The 17,323-nt window shown below is 51.1% G+C and overlaps 5 protein-coding genes across 5 annotated transcripts; 4 read left to right on the top strand and 1 right to left on the bottom strand.

The window, feature by feature from the left end:
- Positions 1–124: 124 nt before the first annotated feature.
- N7477_009403 (uncharacterized protein) lies at positions 125–1,813 on the bottom strand (the record flags this gene model as incomplete). Its single annotated transcript, XM_056971064.1, has 5 exons — positions 125–854; positions 931–1,048; positions 1,170–1,398; positions 1,445–1,549; positions 1,619–1,813. 5 exons carry the CDS (start codon positions 1,811–1,813, stop codon positions 125–127), a joined length of 1,377 nt encoding a protein of 458 aa, XP_056818043.1.
- Positions 1,814–3,225: 1,412 nt separating this feature from the next.
- Positions 3,226–5,020, top strand: N7477_009402 (putative GABA permease; the record flags this gene model as incomplete). The annotated part of the gene is made up of 7 exons (XM_056971063.1): positions 3,226–3,400; positions 3,452–3,500; positions 3,585–3,698; positions 3,753–3,835; positions 3,886–4,287; positions 4,341–4,666; positions 4,715–5,020. 7 exons carry the CDS (start codon positions 3,226–3,228, stop codon positions 5,018–5,020), a joined length of 1,455 nt encoding a protein of 484 aa, XP_056818042.1.
- A 1,566-nt stretch (positions 5,021–6,586) lies between these two features.
- N7477_009401 (FAD binding domain protein) lies at positions 6,587–8,569 on the top strand (the record flags this gene model as incomplete). The annotated part of the gene is made up of 3 exons (XM_056971062.1): positions 6,587–6,590; positions 6,650–7,221; positions 7,298–8,569. 3 exons carry the CDS (start codon positions 6,587–6,589, stop codon positions 8,567–8,569), a joined length of 1,848 nt encoding a protein of 615 aa, XP_056818041.1.
- Positions 8,570–9,475: 906 nt separating this feature from the next.
- N7477_009400 (pyrroline-5-carboxylate reductase family protein) lies at positions 9,476–10,426 on the top strand (the record flags this gene model as incomplete). Its single annotated transcript, XM_056971061.1, has 3 exons — positions 9,476–9,703; positions 9,724–10,024; positions 10,131–10,426. The coding sequence occupies 3 exons, from the start codon at positions 9,476–9,478 to the stop codon at positions 10,424–10,426; spliced, it is 825 nt and encodes a 274-aa protein (XP_056818040.1).
- A 5,158-nt stretch (positions 10,427–15,584) lies between these two features.
- On the top strand, positions 15,585–16,599 carry N7477_009399 (homeobox domain-containing protein; the record flags this gene model as incomplete). The annotated part of the gene is made up of 3 exons (XM_056971060.1): positions 15,585–15,686; positions 15,739–16,398; positions 16,453–16,599. The coding sequence occupies 3 exons, from the start codon at positions 15,585–15,587 to the stop codon at positions 16,597–16,599; spliced, it is 909 nt and encodes a 302-aa protein (XP_056818039.1).
- Positions 16,600–17,323: the final 724 nt, after the last annotated feature.

Genomic DNA, 17,323 nt, shown 5'->3' with positions numbered 1-17,323 from the left:
AATCCTTATCACTCTCATTTGGATCTGTATATATTCATTATTTTCCGACCATTTAGAAAAGAACGGGAACACCCAATATTGCAATAAATTTCCTTTCCTTGATTGTACACAGAACAAAGCTCAGCTAAACATAAGCCATGGCATCATTCGAGATCCTATTCGAAGGCCCTTGGCCCCTCCTTCTTGCCTCATCATACTCATACTGCACTGAATACTGGACCTCTTTCCGGATCACCATTGCGTCCGAATCCTCCTCCATTACATCACCCGCGATCCGACTTTGCCTTTTCGTCTGAGGCATCAGCTCAATTGCATCCACATCCTCCCTTGAACCAGGTCCCACTCCACGCCCGTCCTTCCTCTTCTCCACACGCGCAAAGCTCTTCCCAGGCTCACTAATCGGGAACATAGAACTTCGCATCGGCGCCCTTATCTCCTCTCGCTTTCTCCCCTCAAATTCCTGATCACTTTTCACAATCCCATCGCACAATTTCTCCTTTGAAGCCGACCTCAGGCCCCTAGTATCCCGTTCCGTCCCAGCCCTTTTCCCTCGAACCCGACATAGACTCCTACTGCGACTCCCGGACCCAGATCCCGATCCAGACCCAGACCCCGATTTCGACTTGCTTTGTGACGCGGATACACTACTTTCCAAATTCGAGTCCCCGGCTGTTCCGTAGTTTGTGCTGACGGCTGCCATGAATGGACGGAGGCAAAAGATACTGCACGCGACGAGGGCATAATGTACTTCGACTTGGAGCCAAAGGGTGGGCTCGACGGCGGCGAGGGTTACGTCTGGCTCAGCGAGGGCGGAGTGGAGGGTCGAGATGTGGAGAAGAGTGAATATGATTAGACTGCAAAAAACGATGTGAGTAATTTCAATATTTGATTACCGTAAGGGTATGAGTGGGGAGTCGGTGGTCGGCTCACGGGAATCGAAATATGAATGCGAAGCCAATGGCTAGCTTGCGTTTCATGGACATGAAGAGGCCTTTTAGGAGGACCACCGCCAGGAGGAATATTATGAGCTCGGTAATCACGTCGACTGCTGCGATGAATTGCCAGCGTTTGAACTTGCATGTTGTGTTAGCCTCGTGATATATTTCGAGACGCATGTTTCGGGACATATCATAGATCGATTTGCCGAAAGCTCAACGCCCACAATACACTCACCAGATTTAAACATTGTCCACCCTGTGTCCGCCATGGTTTGTTCAGCTCACAATTGACCAACAAGATAAATACAGCTGGGATTAGCCAAGCCGTGCAAAGTGCCAAAGTTGCCCACGAGGCTCTGTTATGTGGCTTCTGGGGCGTAAGACGGAGATAGATCGCCACAACGCAACATTTCGAAAGATAGATAATGATCAGAGCGAAGATGTCGCTTGTTGCAATTAACTAACTGTTTAGTTTCCACAAGTCACCGCTTGGATTATCGACTTACTCCTTGGACCTGGTTCAGGCGAATATCGTCCAGCAAAGTAATGGATGTACCGAAACCGCGCGAACATGCGTAGAATATCAGTGAGGATTGTATGATCGCCATAACCTGTTATAATGATTTCTCGATTTTAGTATTCTTTCTCAACTCTTAACGCATCAGCTCAGCTCAGCATACCGTAGCGCCCAATAACACGAAATCGTCCCTCGCGAAGGGCGGAATCAGCATTAATCGCACATAAAGCCGAATCAAAAAGCAGACCAGTGAGACCACGAGCCCCAGTGCAGCAGTGATGATTATCCATGCGCCATGGTGATATTCATCGACTACCTCGAAAGGAGCTGACTGGCCTGGGGGCACATAAGGGCCCATGACAGGACACCAAGACTTAAGCCAGTGCACAGGGGATCATGGAAAGTATAACCACAATTCGAATGGATGAAATAGGAGTACGAGAGGGCCATGAATGATGACCACATGCACAGCAGGCCTCGAGGAACCTGGATAAGCCCCGGAAGCTCCACCCGAGCAGCCTATATACAATAGAGCCATCCCAGTGATCCTGCAGCCCGAAAGACCAGAAACACCACATCCAATAAAACCCTCGACTAGCTAGTGTGCGCCCATGTGCTGGTAGCCGCCATGGGTGCAAGGCCTTCGGTGACTTTCCGTGGCGAGTTCTTCATCCATCCCTTCCAAGGCTCCCCAGTGAGAATGACGCTGGCTCAATATTATGTAGGAACATGTGGTCTGATATCAGAGTTTCCAGAATGGCTAGTGTTGTAACCCTCACGTCCGGCGCCGATCATCCGAGTTATGGTGCCAAGCGGGCCGCTGCTATTCTGGCACTGGGGCCAATTGAGCGATGCGTCTGTGGAATTGGGGATGGGCTCCGATAGGCCATGTGGTGCGTACTTTGAGATGGAGATGCGAGGAGAGATTGTGGCGTGGTCTGGGGGAGGGGAACTAAAGGGGGGTGATCCGCGCAGGGATGCGGGAGTGATAGATCCGAAATGTTCAAGTGTTCGGGGGGGTGCCGATGTGAACTCAAGGTGTATAGGGCTTATGCTTTGCAGGGTCGCCGATGCCCCAACAACCTACGCAATCAAGCAAATATTATGCTCGATGGTTGATCTATTTCATCAGTCGACCATAATAATTCTCGTCGGCATACATTCATGTGTGCAATAAAAAGGTACGCGAGGCGGCAACAGCAGACAATTTGCCACCCTCAACTCCTGCACGTAACCCCCTCCTTGGCATGCAAGGCGCCGATGGCTTCATCGCCCATTCTTCAACCCTCGACTCACCAAGGGATAGAAATTACATGAATCGCGCGGTCCAAGCTCAGTTCCAAATACTCTTGTCTAACATCAAACAAGCGATGTATCAATCTGATTTGGATTCCACATGGCGCCGAAATTCCCCTGACCATGCCTTGCTCCCACGCCCTTTTCCACGCTCAATGCTACCGTGCCTGGCATGGACCTCGATAGATTCTAGACGCTAGACTCTTCTCTAGGGACCTGCTTCATCGGGACTGACCAGGGGAAGTTGAATTCTAATCCTGTTTCAAATTCAGACTTGAAAACTTGTCCTGGTTGGAGTTGTCGTTACCGGGGTTCTCCCTCTTATATATTCGGGCGAAAATTGTGTCGCGGACTGCATGCTGTGTTCCATGAAACTGGTACAAATTGTGGTTCAATTGCGCATTCCAGCTTTGATTTCGAGCCTGTCGGAGGTTTTGCCCTGCTGACGATCTTGATCTCGATCTTTAATCGCGCATGATGTCTCGGCTCAGGTCTGGGAATGATTCCCAAATGACTGCTACTGCTAATGATTATGACCATGACGAGGAGGATTTTCCTCAAAAGGGGCTTGTTGCGCCCAAGTATATGGGGACGATTGCGGATAAGAGGGATATGAATGCGTTGGGGAGGGCTCAAGTCTTACGAGTGAGTGTGTCTAGACCGGACGTTGCTTGGACGGAACGGAGCTGATGATGTGAAGAGAAATTTTCGATTTATTTCGATCGTTGGGTTTGGATGCACTTTGATTTGTACGTGGGAGGTTATTTTGACGTTCGTTGATCTTATTCTAGGCCTTTAGTGGTCTCCTGAAGGCGAATGCTAATCGCAAACAGATTATTGTCAGCTGGACTGACTGACGGCGGGACGGCGGGGTTGATTTGGGGATTTATTGGAGTCTCGTTGGGATTCACACTTGTTTATGCCAGTATAGCCGAGATGGCTTCGATGTGAGTTCGTCGTACATCCGTCCTTCACTTTCACAGTGTTGATGGCCTGCGTAGGGCCCCCACAGCTGGTGGACAGTACCATTGGGTGTCAGAATTCGCACCGAGAAGAGGACAGAAATTCCTCAGCTACATGACAGGTAAGACAGAGTTGACATGGTGTCGATCAGTTTGCTTTAACTTCTATCAGGATGGCTCTCTGCGATGGGTTGGCAATGTGCAATCGTCTCCATTGCTTACCTGGCCGGAACTATCATACAGGGCCTAATCGTATTGAATCGGCCAGACTATGACTTCCAGCGCTGGCATGGGACTATGTTAGTCATTGCCATTTCGACCTTTTCCATCATCTTCAACACTTTCTTAGCAAAGAACTTGCCGTTTGTGGAAGGGCTGATTTTGATCATCCATGTCATTGGATTGTTTGCGATCATTATTCCTCTGTGGGTGCTGGCACCAAGGAACAATGCCTATGCAGTCTTCACCCACTTCAACAATGGTGGTGGTTGGGATAGTGCTGGGACGGCAACACTAGTGGGCCTCTCCACCACCATCACCTCCATGCTGGGTTATGACTGCTCTGTCCACATGTGTAAGTCGATCCGCCTCTTCTCGAGATCTTTGCTTCCGTGCTAATCTGTGCAGCGGAGGAGATCAAAGACGCTTCGGAGACGCTACCCAAGGCCATGATGTCCTCAGTGGCGGTCAACGGGGTATTGGGATTCATTATGCTTGTCACGCTGTGCTTCACCCTCGGAGAAGTCGAAACTGTGCTAGAAAGTGCGACGGGATTCCCATTCATTCAAATCTTCTACAACACGACGGGCAGCTTAGCAGCCACCAACGCCATGACAGCCGTCCTCATAGTAACCCTCACGGCTAGCACCATCACCGAAGTCGCGACCGCATCACGACAGCTGTGGTCTTTCGCTCGGGATGAAGGTGTTCCCTTCTCATCCTTCTTCGCCTACGTATGATTTTCGACGCTTTACAGAGAGACTGGCTGACCGAAACAACAGGTAACACCGGGATGGAACATCCCTCTCAACTCCGTGATGGTGTCGCTGGCAGTGACTGTTCTCTTGTCAATGATCAACATCGGATCCCAGGTAGCTTTGAATGCCATCATATCTCTGACAATCACGTCCTTGATGTCAGCGTACATTGTGTCAATTGGCTGCGTGCTCTTGAAGCGGCTCCGTGGAGAATCTCTCCCACCTCACCGTTGGTCACTGGGCCGATACGGCCTGGCGGTGAATGTCGGAGCGCTATGCTTCCTACTCCCCCTCTTCGTCTTTGCTTTCTTCCCCTGTCAACGCCCGTGACACGCGAGACGATGAACTGGAGTGTGGCCATGTATGTTGGCGTCATAGGATCGGCAACGATCTATTATTGGGCTAGAGGGCGGCATCATTTCATTCCGCCTGTAGCATTAGTCAAGCGAGAGGTCGGGGTGGCATTTTAGGTTGACCTCGGGTTGTGCAGGGATTTGAATTTCTTATGATTATAATTTGACTTGGCGTACTCCGCTTGTATTTAGTTAGATAAATGTGACATACGGCGAGAACGTGATCGGAGATCGGGCATGAATGCCTCATCAAAACCTCTCGGAATAGCGCAAAATCTTCCCATTACCCCTTTCGCATGACATGACAGTCTTGCTCAAGGGGGCTCTTACTAAAAGTGTGGGGCACGTCACAGAATGCCCTTCCATAGTACAGGATTGAATGATCCGAGGAAATCGTTTCAAACTAGCGAGCATTGCCTGAGGTGGGAAGGTTTCACAGGCTGATTCAAGTTTTGCCCCCCTGATCAACCGGTTCGAATCGTAGCCCGAGGTCTCCAGTCTCAGGAAGAATGTCTGGCTCGGCTGAGCGCCCAGTTGAGCTCCCGGCTCAATAGCTGAGATCTGACGATCATTGCGAAAGCAGGCCGAGCACATGGGTTGTTTCTTCTCAGGCCATCGAGCCAGCGGAATCGATAGTGTTTCTAGAACGACCCACCATTGGTACCGGTTCATCCACCAGGACCCCAACCGTCGGAAATGCCCGACCCGAGTGGCAGGACATGAGTCTGAATCGAGAAAGGTGCAATAACCGGCAGGCCGGAAAGTGGACCGATGAGATCCATCCCTGTTGACCCCCTAAGAAAGGGGGTCGCCAGGGACGAATAAGGAAGTGTAAAGGACCCGATGTGGTGTGACATGCGCTATCTGATTGATTGATAAGTTTATCCGGTGTCGGCCCACTCCGGAACCTCCTTTTCGTGTCCTTGATAATTTTGCTTGTAAACACCAGGTGTCCCCGACAAGGATTGCTTGCAATTGCAGTCTATTTTTCGTCAAACCAGATAGACCTGGTAGTGACTCCCACTTTACGAAGCGGCTTCACCGCGATTACATCCGTAGCATGAGCCAAGGTGTGGTAGAAAGCCAAGATCTGATAAGACGGAAAAGACCGACAAGTAAAAAAATACCTAATGGAAATCAAACGGAGCCCAAATGCACGGTCGATCTGGGGGGCAAGATGGATACGATTCCCCAAGTCAGCAAGTCCTCCCCGAATGTTGAGTGAAAAGGTTTACCCGACGAAGAATGTGGCAAAATCAGATAATTCCTTTCCCAAACCTGGCGTGCGGTTCCGCTCCACAAGCCGACTTCCGTAATTTTCACTCCAACTTGCCGGTTCCCCTCTAGACCCTGTCCCGACTTCGTATAATCGATCACCCTTCTTCAAAGAACCATACGTTATCTGTTCACAGCTTCTCCTATGCCCCCGAGGCTCTAAGTCTTCACCATCACGTTCCGCGCCCGTCTCCCCCGTCTCCCCCTTCTCCTCCGGCGGCCATTACCGACAGCCCCTCCAGTGGCCCTCGGCTCACCTCTACACCCCATGGGTACGTCGAAAGCTTGACCCAGACTGCTACTGCGAAACTCACACTTTTCACCTGAACAGTTCACGCAGTTGAATCAGCTATGCCGTCGGCAACTATCGCCTCTACGGGGACTCGCCTCCGCAAGGGTACCTTCCCAGAGATCCCCGTCTCGTCCACCTCCCACCCCGATAACCCGATTCCCGAAGAACCACGCGGAGTGAGGTCACTATCTGTGACAGACATCAACTTCAATGTCTCGTCCCAAGAAAGCTCCGATACAAACAGCTCGAACTCCCCCGCCACCCCCGCCACCCCAATCACACCTCCCGAATCCCTGAGCGAGAAAGAGCTTGACGAGACCAATGGCCGTCGCCGCCGAGCCTCGACTATCTTGATCTCCCAGAATTTGGAGGACATGAGAAGGGTCTTGGAGAATGTCGGCACAGGTGGTACACAGAAGATCCAGTCTTCATGTTGTGGTGGCGGATGCTGCCGAGGACAGAAATTGCGGCCGGTAGATGGTCCTATCTCGGGTTTCAATTCGATCACCACTCCCGACAACAAGGCATTTGCTAGCCTGGGGCTGACCTTGGATCTCCTCACGCTGGATAGTGACCTCTCCAACATTGCCCCCCCTCCCGGAGAAAACTGTGTCATTCAAATCCGACCCCGCATATACCGCCAAGGTCGAACTCGGCCCGGCTGACCATCCCCCCTCATTCGTACAGCCCCATCCGCCTTATGATGTTTATCGGGCTCCTCTTCACCATGCTCGTGAATTGACCAAGACTGGTGCGGAGAAGCGCACCTATCACTTCGATATTGATGTCACCGATTACCCTGCTGAGAGCGGGATGGTGGATTTCGTCGTTGGCGGCGCAATTGGCGTGTGCCCCATGAACAAGCCCGAGGAAGTCGAAGATATCTTTGATAAATTAGGTGTGCCCAAGTCATTGCGAGACAAGAGGGTCCTCATGCGCACCACCAAGGGCCGCTGGCCCACCATTTGGGGAGACGATAAGCCCCGCGAGCTGGTTACCACACGACGCGAGGTCCTGACCTGGTGCTCAGATATTCAGAGCTACGCCCCGAGTAAGTCGCTGTTTAGACTCCTCGCAGAGTACACCAGCGAGGCGAATGAGAAGAAGATCCTGGAGTTCCTCTCGTCCGCCCAGGGCCAAGCCGCCTTCTGTGAACTTCGCACCAATTCCCACATCAGCCTGTCCCAGCTGCTCCACGCTTTCCCCTCGTCTCAGCCTCCTCTGGATCACCTTCTCTCCGTGCTCAACACTCTCATGCCCCGCTTCTATTCTCTTTCCCAGGACCCTCAGATCTCCTGCCAGTTTAAGGGTACTGAATGCCGCCGACTCATTGAAGTCGCCGTGACAGTCGCCGACTCTCATGATTGGAAGGGCGGTATGCGCACCGGTGTCAGCTCTGGCTACCTTGAGCAGCTCGCTCGGCGCGCAATTGCCGCCGAGGCAGCCGGAGAGAAGCATGACATCCACATCCCCATGTTCCGCGGTCTGATGGCCAACCCTCTTGCCACACGATTTGCCTCTGATGGACCCATGCTCCTGATCGGCGCCGGTGTCGGCATTGCTCCCTTCCGTGGGTTCGTTCAGCGTCGCCTGCAGTCTGCCAACTGTGCCAACAAGGTGTGGGTGCTTCAAGGCGTGCGCGACTCCCTACTAGATGAGCTGTACAGCGGTGAATGGGGTGTGCACGAGGACAAGGTTCGCACTGTTGTGCAGAGTCGTCGTGGGGAGAGCCGCTATGTCCAGGAGGAGGTCCGCCATCAGGCTGATCTGGTTTGGTATGTGATCAACGCCCTTGATGGTCGTGTCTTTGTTTGCGGTAGCGGCAAAGGCATGGGTGAAGGCGTTGAGGCTGCTCTAGTCGAGGTAGCGATGGCAAAGGGTAACTTGAACTCTCAAGAAGCTGAGCTGTTCTGGAAGCGCAAGAAGGAGGCTGGCCAGTACATCGCTGAGACTTGGTAATCGATCACTAGCGATTTCAAGCCGAGTCCGACTGCCTTAATTCGATGATTTCTCGACGAGGCTTTTTGACCACGCCAGTATCGTCGATCTGTACATACCATCTTTCGACCATCCACATCGTTGCGACTCTTTTCTTTGCTCTGCATTCAGGTTGATAAAGGATCAGCTTCAGGGCACGCATATGACGTCCAGCTGGGTCCCAACCTGCCAGGCTTTTCTTTTTTATCTTTTTTCTTGTATTTTTAGCGGGGCGGTCCTTCATCTGTCTTTTTATTTCTGGGCTTCGTCGTTATCACTCATGGTACATCCCACTAAATCCCCAAGGTCCTTCGACCTTTGTCATTTGCTTGTCTGGTACAATCAGGGGAGTTCACCTGTTCATTGTACCTTAGATACAGATCCGATTCCTCATCTGAAACATTTGATATTCCATTTTTGAGTCAACTCGTAGAATGTCATCTATCTATGCTTACTATGTTCCAGCACATTGCAACAAGAAGCTGAAGAATCTCCCTCTAGATGATTTACATCCTCTTTTCTCTGTGACTCATTTCCCCCCATTTACTTTTCCCCAGAATCGAACTTCAAAGAACGCAGAGGCCGGTTACCCGGGCCGGTGCGCGCGAGAGTGGCATATCACGTGACATCCACCGTGATGAATAAAAAGAGTCAAACACGCAGCCATCAATATGCCCTTTCTAGGAGTGAAAAGGTCAATCGAATCAATTCCCTTTGATAACTTACCAAATCGTCCCAGGAATAGACCAATTTCCACCCCAAGCCGACATCGGTCCTTGCAGTACCTCCGTGCCCCACATCGATAAGACCATCGAAAGGTGGGGGAGAACTTCTGAAAGCTTCCAACGGAAACCCAAACCCACATCACACCACACTACACAATCGACCATGCCTACCCTCCAAGAAAGCAAAATCTCCTTCATTGGCGGAGGCAACATGGCCTCCGCCATCATCGGCGGCTTGACGGCCAAGGGCGTCTCAAAGACCAACATCATCGTTTCCGAGCCCTGGGACGTGAACCGCGAAAAGCTCGCGGCGATCGGCGTCCAAACCACCACCGACAACGCGACTGCAGGCGCCGAGGCGGATATCGTGATCATCGCCGTCAAGCCGCAGGTTGCGCAGGCGTGTGCGAGGAGCTCGGAAAGAGCTGGAGCTCTAGGAAGGATCTGCCTGTTGTTGTGAGTATTGCGGCTGGTATTACGCTGGAGTCGCTGCAAGGGTGGTCGAAGACTGGGGATGGGCGTACACCGCATGTTGTGCGTGTTATGCCGAATACGCCGGCGCTTGTTGGGGAGGGGGCTAGTGGTGCTTTTGCTGGGGAGGGTGTCACTGGTGAGGAGAAGGAGCTTGTTGGGGCTCTTTTGGCGAGTGTCAGTAAAGCTTTGGAATGGGTTGACCGGGAGGAGTTGTTGGATGTTGTGACTGGATTGTCTGGTGAGTTTTTTTCAATTTTTTTTTTCCTTGTCCTTTCTTGTTCTCCTTTTTTATACAGTGTTTCACCCGATGAGACAGATGAGCAATTGGCTGATTGTGGGATTAGGATCCGGTCCGGCTTACTTCTTTGCTATGGTTGAGCATCTGGTCTCTAGCGCTACTGCTCTTGGTCTTTCAAAGGACCAGGCTACGCGTTTGGCTACGCAGACTTGTCTTGGTGCGGGTAAGATGCTTGTTGAGTCTGAGGATGAGCCTAGTCAGCTGCGCAAGAATGTGACTAGTCCCAATGGTACTACCTATGCGGCGCTGCAGACTTTTGAGAAGGAGGGTTTCAAGGAGATTGTTGATAAGGCTGTGACGGCGGCGACTGAGCGGGCCGCTGAGTTGGGCAAAAAGGCTTGAGGGTGATGCTTTATGGGGGAGTTTTGCATTGATCTGTCATAATGAGTGTAGACTAAAAGGAACAACGCCATTCAATAAAACGTATTGCCATTGCAGTCCATGATTTCCGCACCTAAACACGCTGGGAAGAGTTGCATAAATAGGAGATTACGGGAGGTCTTTGGAAAGTCATTTGAAGTCAATCGTCTGGGAGGTGAACAGGGCATTTGCCTTTGAATTGAGACCTTAACTACCTTCAACCTTCCGAGATCTGATATACAGAGAGATGAAGCATGCCCAAAGGAAGCATGGGATTCAATAAAGTCAGCTGCATGCGGTAGCACATCGGGTAGCGACACATGCACCATTCATCGAAGCAGCTAACATGGTGAGTGGAGGAAGCATGAGATGTGCAATCTTTCTAGTTACTGGACTTTCCCGCAGTAGTGAACAAGTTTGCTATGCTACTTCTTGCGACGTGTCTACTATGACAGGTCAAGACTCAGGACATACTAGAATTTTCATGTGCTTGAGTCAACCAATAAAGATATGGGAGTTCTGCTGACGATGTTGATTGAGGTCAATACGAGAAGACATGTAGCCTGCTTATGCCTGATCTCCCACCCTTTCCAGGGCTTGCACGGCTGCTTCGGGAACCAAAACGGCATCAAAGCCTCCCACCGAACGACCCGGTGGCGGATATAACCCAAGGACTGATCAACCGAAAGGCGGGGTATCGGGTTTGCTGGATCGCATTGGAGGTCTCTCGGGTATGAATACCTTACCTCCCAGATGGATATGTAGAGTCATTGGTGGTCAGAGCACTCACTCCCTCTACGGAGACCTGAACGTGGGGATCACGCGAATGTTTTATCGATAATTGGAAACCTGAACTATTCGAAAGGTTCGAATTAAGGAGGCGTGGAAATCCGGACGGAAGACTTCGGCTCTTATGCGGTGTATCACGAAGTCAGTATTGCCATAACAAATTTCTCCATTGTTTGTCTATCTAGCTACATCATGCTTCTGATCAGAGTTAGAATGTGTCAGAAACCGCAGAGTCGCCATTCATTCGCAAAGCAAGCTTAGCGTTGACGACCGGCGCGTAACCTCGGCTGCGGTGGTCAAAATCAACATCCATAGTTCTCTTTATTTGCTACGATTCCGCCAAGCACTGTTAGCGACCGAAATATTGATTGTCCGAGCCAGGATGAGGTCACCAACGCCAAGTCCACACCTCAGAAATGGCGCGTCCGCATGATGATCACATCAAGCCTCGCGATCAACAAGGAAGCGGTGTCAAAAGAGGACTGTGACAGTGCACAAACGCGGTGAAAATGTGAAAGTGGAGATAGCATCGTCCCAGGAGCGAAATAAGAACCCGGCATCGTGCATGAACCATTCCCTTCACACGGGCCCCTGGTACGGGTGACCTGTCAACTTCTGTTGGGCAAAACTACACGATCTCGCACTTTGATTGGCCACGAGAGCACACAGCAGATCGAACGGCGATCAACCCATAACACATGACTAGGGGAAGAGGGGAGGGGTGGGCCGCAGAGGTATCATAGAAGTAGGGCACGACGCCCGCGGTCGGCGATATTGAAGTCGACATTGAATTTCCCAAAGAGAGATCGGGGCCGGGGCCACATGGGGAGGAAGCAGGAAACACGGCGACCGGAGTAACCGGGTTACATGGATGTAGAAAGCGAATGTAACTAAATCCGAGAATGTCAGGAGCCCGAGAACCAGGGGGTTGGGATGACAGGCGACAGGTGGCAGGCGCCAAAAGCCGTCCTTGCATCTGAACACGCCACCCCTCACATTTTTGGATTGATATTCGCGAAGCAACCGATGCAGTTGAGATTCGAAGCCCGATCCAAGATCGAGATGGCCCCAGAACCCCCCTAGCAAATGAGAAGGAGACGATCGATAAGGGCCGTGGGCACTAATCTACTGTACTTTATTTCTTGTGCCGTTGACCCCGGTATGAAGTCCTCGTGCTTTGATCTCGCGTGAAAAGTCCATGCAAGTCGCCGAGTAATAAGGTTCGTCTTCGCCGGCTTCGCAGGTGCTCGAATCACAGTTGTCTGTGGCGGAGCAGATGAAAGAAAGAATTGAATTAGAAAAAACCGATCTCATCCCTAGTCCCAAGTACCGGGATAGCTGCGTTCCACCATGCCAAATTCCTGCATGTAGTATGCGTGGGAGTATTTCCGAGTCGTTTCCTTCATTCCTCGGGCCCTGACGAAGGACCGCCGATCAGAGAGAACCCCTGCAAAATCCGATGATCTGCATCCTTACTCCGTTTCATGCACGATCTCGGATCTTGTGTGGTATGGACGATCCCGTCACTCCGATTCTCGTGCCTGGGGGTGGCAAGAGGATGGTCGCGGTGGAGTCCGTCCCGTGCTTTCTTTTTCTGCCTCGCTTGCGCAGTCGGCCTCGATCGTCCCCGAGAGAAGAGAATAGATTCCAAAGATCACAAAAAAAAAAGCAAATATAAACGTGACAAATTCCGGAAATAGAGGCCTGGTTAGACCCAATCCGCAAGGGCTACGGCTGCTTCAAACCCCGATCGCCCTTGAATGACGTGACGAACCGGGTAGATCCAGATCCAGATCCAAGTCTCCACGAGGACTCAAATTCCATGGCATGTCCGGCTCCGATGTGGATCATTTGAATGTTGACCCTGGAGCCTTTGTGGCATCCAGCAAGCGGCCCGGGGGTGATTACCCTCTCTAACCTGGTGTTGGGTAACAAACTCTGGGTCCTGGAAACCCCGGGTCGGATGGCGTCAACTTATGTAGTGCGGAACCCATCCGAGATATCATGGCACCGGAGTTCAATTGGTGTCACATTGGGGGAGGTTTGACGGGGGGGACTCGACTGCAGCTTTCTACCCGTAAAATCAAGTATTCTCGTAGGAGCAGGGCGGCTCGCGGTCCTATACCAGGCCGGGCAAGTGGGTATTCCTATTGTTGCTGCACGGATTGATTGGAGGAGTCATGGCCTGGCTCGGGGTCCACTGGGGGCAATCTTCGATGACAGGCTCGCGATGAATTACCGTAATTCCTTTGGTCCGCCGAGTCAGCTTAGAGCCTAGGAACAAAACAGCATTAGTAACCACCTAGCCTCGCGAGCTGATCCGGTTGCACCCTGTAGTGCGACTGGATACGAAAGAAGAGGTACACGATACGCGAGCCGCAAGCCGCACGCTGCATGGCAGATCGAAGCGATCGAGGCAAAGCAACGCTAGAGGGTTAGTGGGAGCGACTCGTATGTCACATCGAGGGATAATCAAATCCCGGGCCTCTCTTGACCACGTCAGTCCTTTTCTCTCCCAGCCTCCTCTCCCGCATTTTCCAAGTCTCCCCCCCTCCCCCCCCTCCTCCCCCCTTCTCCCCTTCCCTTAAACATGATATGAGAAGTCATATGCAAGATAGTCTTTTCCCCTCCCTGATCTCAGCTCAGAGGAAACCCAGGAGACTGCTCGGAGAACAGTGCCAGTGGGACGATTCATCTGGAAGGAAGTGGAGCAATGAATGAAGAACCCCTAGGCGATCTCACTGACCTATCCTGCGGCATCGCCAAGCCCAATACCATGGATACCACCAGCCCCTCCGAGTCTTTCCTGATCGATCTCCACCGATCAGGATCGAGCCCGAGGTGCTAATTCGTAGTTCGGGTTAAGCTCCTCGGGACCGCGATCTACCTGGTAGCCAGTCATACTCTTCTCAGACGCTTCTGACACCAGCTGGGATGTGGATACTTTGGGCCCAACCTCGATGATCTTTTCCCTCTGAAATGTGAATGGCCTCTTTTTCTGGTCGATCCGCATCATATGTTGTGTTCTTTTGAATTTTGGTTTATTTTGATTTTTTTCGTATTAGCTTCTTTTCGCCCGGGACATTCATCAAAATTGACCCTCCCTAGTACATGATTTGATTAACTTCAGCCTGACTCAGGTCCATGGTGAATGGCAGAATGTCGCCCACCTTTCTACTCTCCACTTTCCCCTCCCCCCTTCATGTCCGCGGCAGTTGCTGCCAGCATACCCTAGCCTACCCTACCTTCTTTCCCCAAACTGTATCGGTATGCAGCGACATCGAATCATCTGGTTCTTTTTCTCATTCTTTTTCTTTGCACATATTACATCCGAATTCTGGACCGCGCCCATTTTCCTAGGTCAGATCGCCCCCATGTAACCGGCGGATCATTTCTGAAATCACAATCTGATCCTGCGGCTGAAGTCAACTCTAGAGCCCTGGCCAATGTGATCCTTGGATCCCGCATGGGTAGAAAGCAAACCGGAAACAACAGAAAAAAAAAAAAGAAAAAAAGGGAAAGATTTAAAAGAAAACCCAAGTCCCAAATCCGAGATCCAAAATTCAATGAAAAGGAAAGAATAATGAAAATTAAGTCAAACTCTGGCCCAAAAGGCACATCAAATAACAAGATTCCCAAAAAAATTAATTCAAATAGCGCGAGCCCGGGGGTGGAGGAGTTCATGAAGGCCCACCTGATAGATCCTGGCGCTAGCACGACGGACTATGCCAGGATGACAGGAACCAGAGAGGGTTCCTTGGCGCTATCTGTCAAGGTCAACCTTAAGGATGCTCCATAGTGTTTTTGGTTTGCATCCCCGCTCTGCATGCCTTGAGGACACGGAGTGCTGGTGCTCCGTAGTTTGTGGCTCCCTGTACCCACTTGCGCCCACGATCGTCATTTTTCTGAGCCACTCTTCCCCACCCCCCCCTGTTCCTACTTTACCATGGACATGTAACAGCCGGGTGCCTCGTCTTTTTTTTGATTTATTTAATTTAATTTTTTTTTTATTAAAATGTACAGCGGCCCTGCGCATGATTTGGAGACCCAAAAAGCACGCTCATTCCCCAACCTTGCATAATCTTGGCCGGCGATGTCAACGTAAAGTCAGCCCCGTTTCCCAGGTCAGTTCCTATCCTGTCCCTCTGCCATTTACGTCCCTTTTTTCCTATCATTGCCCCCTTCTTTCCAATTTCCCATCTAGCTTTCGGGTGGGCTGATTATCGATCAGAGATCCCTTTTAGGTCTATCTGCATCCACCCGCGATTGTCGAACACGACCTGTATACTTGAGATCTGTCACACGTTGAACCTTCTACACTTCTCGGTCTTTTCCATAAAAATCTCGTCATATGTCCCAGTCCCGGGAGACGGACGAAGATACCGACATGGCCATTTCCTATGCAAGCAGGGCGTCGGCCGGTCACCCGCCAACACTTCCATCATTCCGCGAGGTAAGACAATAAGCAAGAAGAGTCTCAATTACTTGACTTACTAGAAGTTCAGCTTCTCCCTCCCCACCTTCACGATGAAATTGATTCCTCCTCATATCACACCCCGCGCCAGTCACAAGACCGCCCTTCATCAAGGCATGAGATGGCCGATCCCCAATCCATCCCAGGTTATCCAACAAACGCCCCATCCAAGATGCCCTACGACGACCACCGCGAATATACCACCCGTACCGAACGTCCGATGGGCGAGCCTACGTCTATGCGGGGACCTAGTCCTATTTTACCACCCATCCGGGACCTACACTCGATGCCCGAGCGCAAAGGATATCCAGACAGCCGTATGGCTCCAAGATCCGATCCCTTCACACACGACTATCGCGGGCAACCCAGCCCAGGACATATTCCAGACCGAATGAATGCAGAGTACTCACCCATGATGCATGGCCAACCACCCGCACCCTATGTGCATCCGTCTATGGCCTATCCCAGCGACCCTGAACAAGGCTCCCCCAATGTGATGGCCCACCCGCAAGCCAATTTTGGAATTATGGGCGAAACAATCGACCCCAAGACAAAACGCCGCCGTGGCAACCTGCCGAAACCGGTCACCGATATCCTACGTGCCTGGTTCCACGAGCACCTGGACCACCCATACCCCAGTGAAGAAGACAAGCAGATGTTCATGACACGGACAGGTCTGTCGATTAGCCAGGTAAGAACACGAAGCCTCAAGTGTTTGGAATGGCGAGCTCACACCCAACAATAGATTAGCAATTGGTTCATTAATGCGAGGCGGCGACAACTACCAGCCTTGCGCAACCAAATGCGCACTGGTGGCGACGGGGACTCGTCACGTCATTCTCCATTCAGCGACATCGATCAGGGATCGGAAATTCCTTCGCCTCATCATTAAACATGCTCTGAGCGTCTTGGTTTCTTATTTTTTTTTTTTTTTTTTCTTCCTGCGACGTCTGGCCCCAAACAATCGCCCCCCTCCTCCCTCCCAAATGCCTTGACGGCAGTGGAGCTGGGCGTCGGTTTCAGCTTTCTTCACCTGCAAGCACGGCCTTTAATTTTCTCTCCGTTTCAAATGGTCCCATGGCATCGACAGCGTTCATGCGCTTTTACGACCGGGAGTTTTCTCTCTTGTTTTTCTTAATTCTATCTTCACGAGTTCACGGAGTTGGGTATGCGGAACAGGGGATAAACTGGCATTTGGATTATTGTCTTATTCTCTCTTTCTTCATCCTCTTTGACACTATGAGATCGCCGCATTTTTGTCATCATTTGCTTTTTTCTTATTACAGGGTACTCGACAGAGTCAAGTGCCGCGAGATATCATTTTTGATACCCTTTACACACATTGGATGTTACCAAGCGGGATGTACCGGGAAACAAGGGGTCTTTGGAGAAAATCACTTATTGCATTACAACCTTCCTGCATGGCATTCACTGTTTTATACTCATGTTACTCTATATCGAGTCGCATGGCGCCCTCTCGAACAGCATATACAGTCTGGCGTTCAGTTCGGCCTTTAATGAAAAGCGCAGATTCAAGATTGATGCACGTCGGATGAATCGGCTACAATACAAATCTCTGTAGGTAATGAGAAACATAGAACCAGATTCAAGATGCA

The sequence above is a fragment of the Penicillium maclennaniae genome (assembly GCF_028827695.1).
Source record: "Penicillium maclennaniae strain IBT 15551 chromosome Unknown utg000008l:1.0-3552695.0:1.0-3555053.0, whole genome shotgun sequence".
Classification (NCBI taxonomy): domain Eukaryota; kingdom Fungi; phylum Ascomycota; class Eurotiomycetes; order Eurotiales; family Aspergillaceae; genus Penicillium; species Penicillium maclennaniae.
This window is presented reverse-complemented; position numbering and strand designations above follow the sequence as displayed.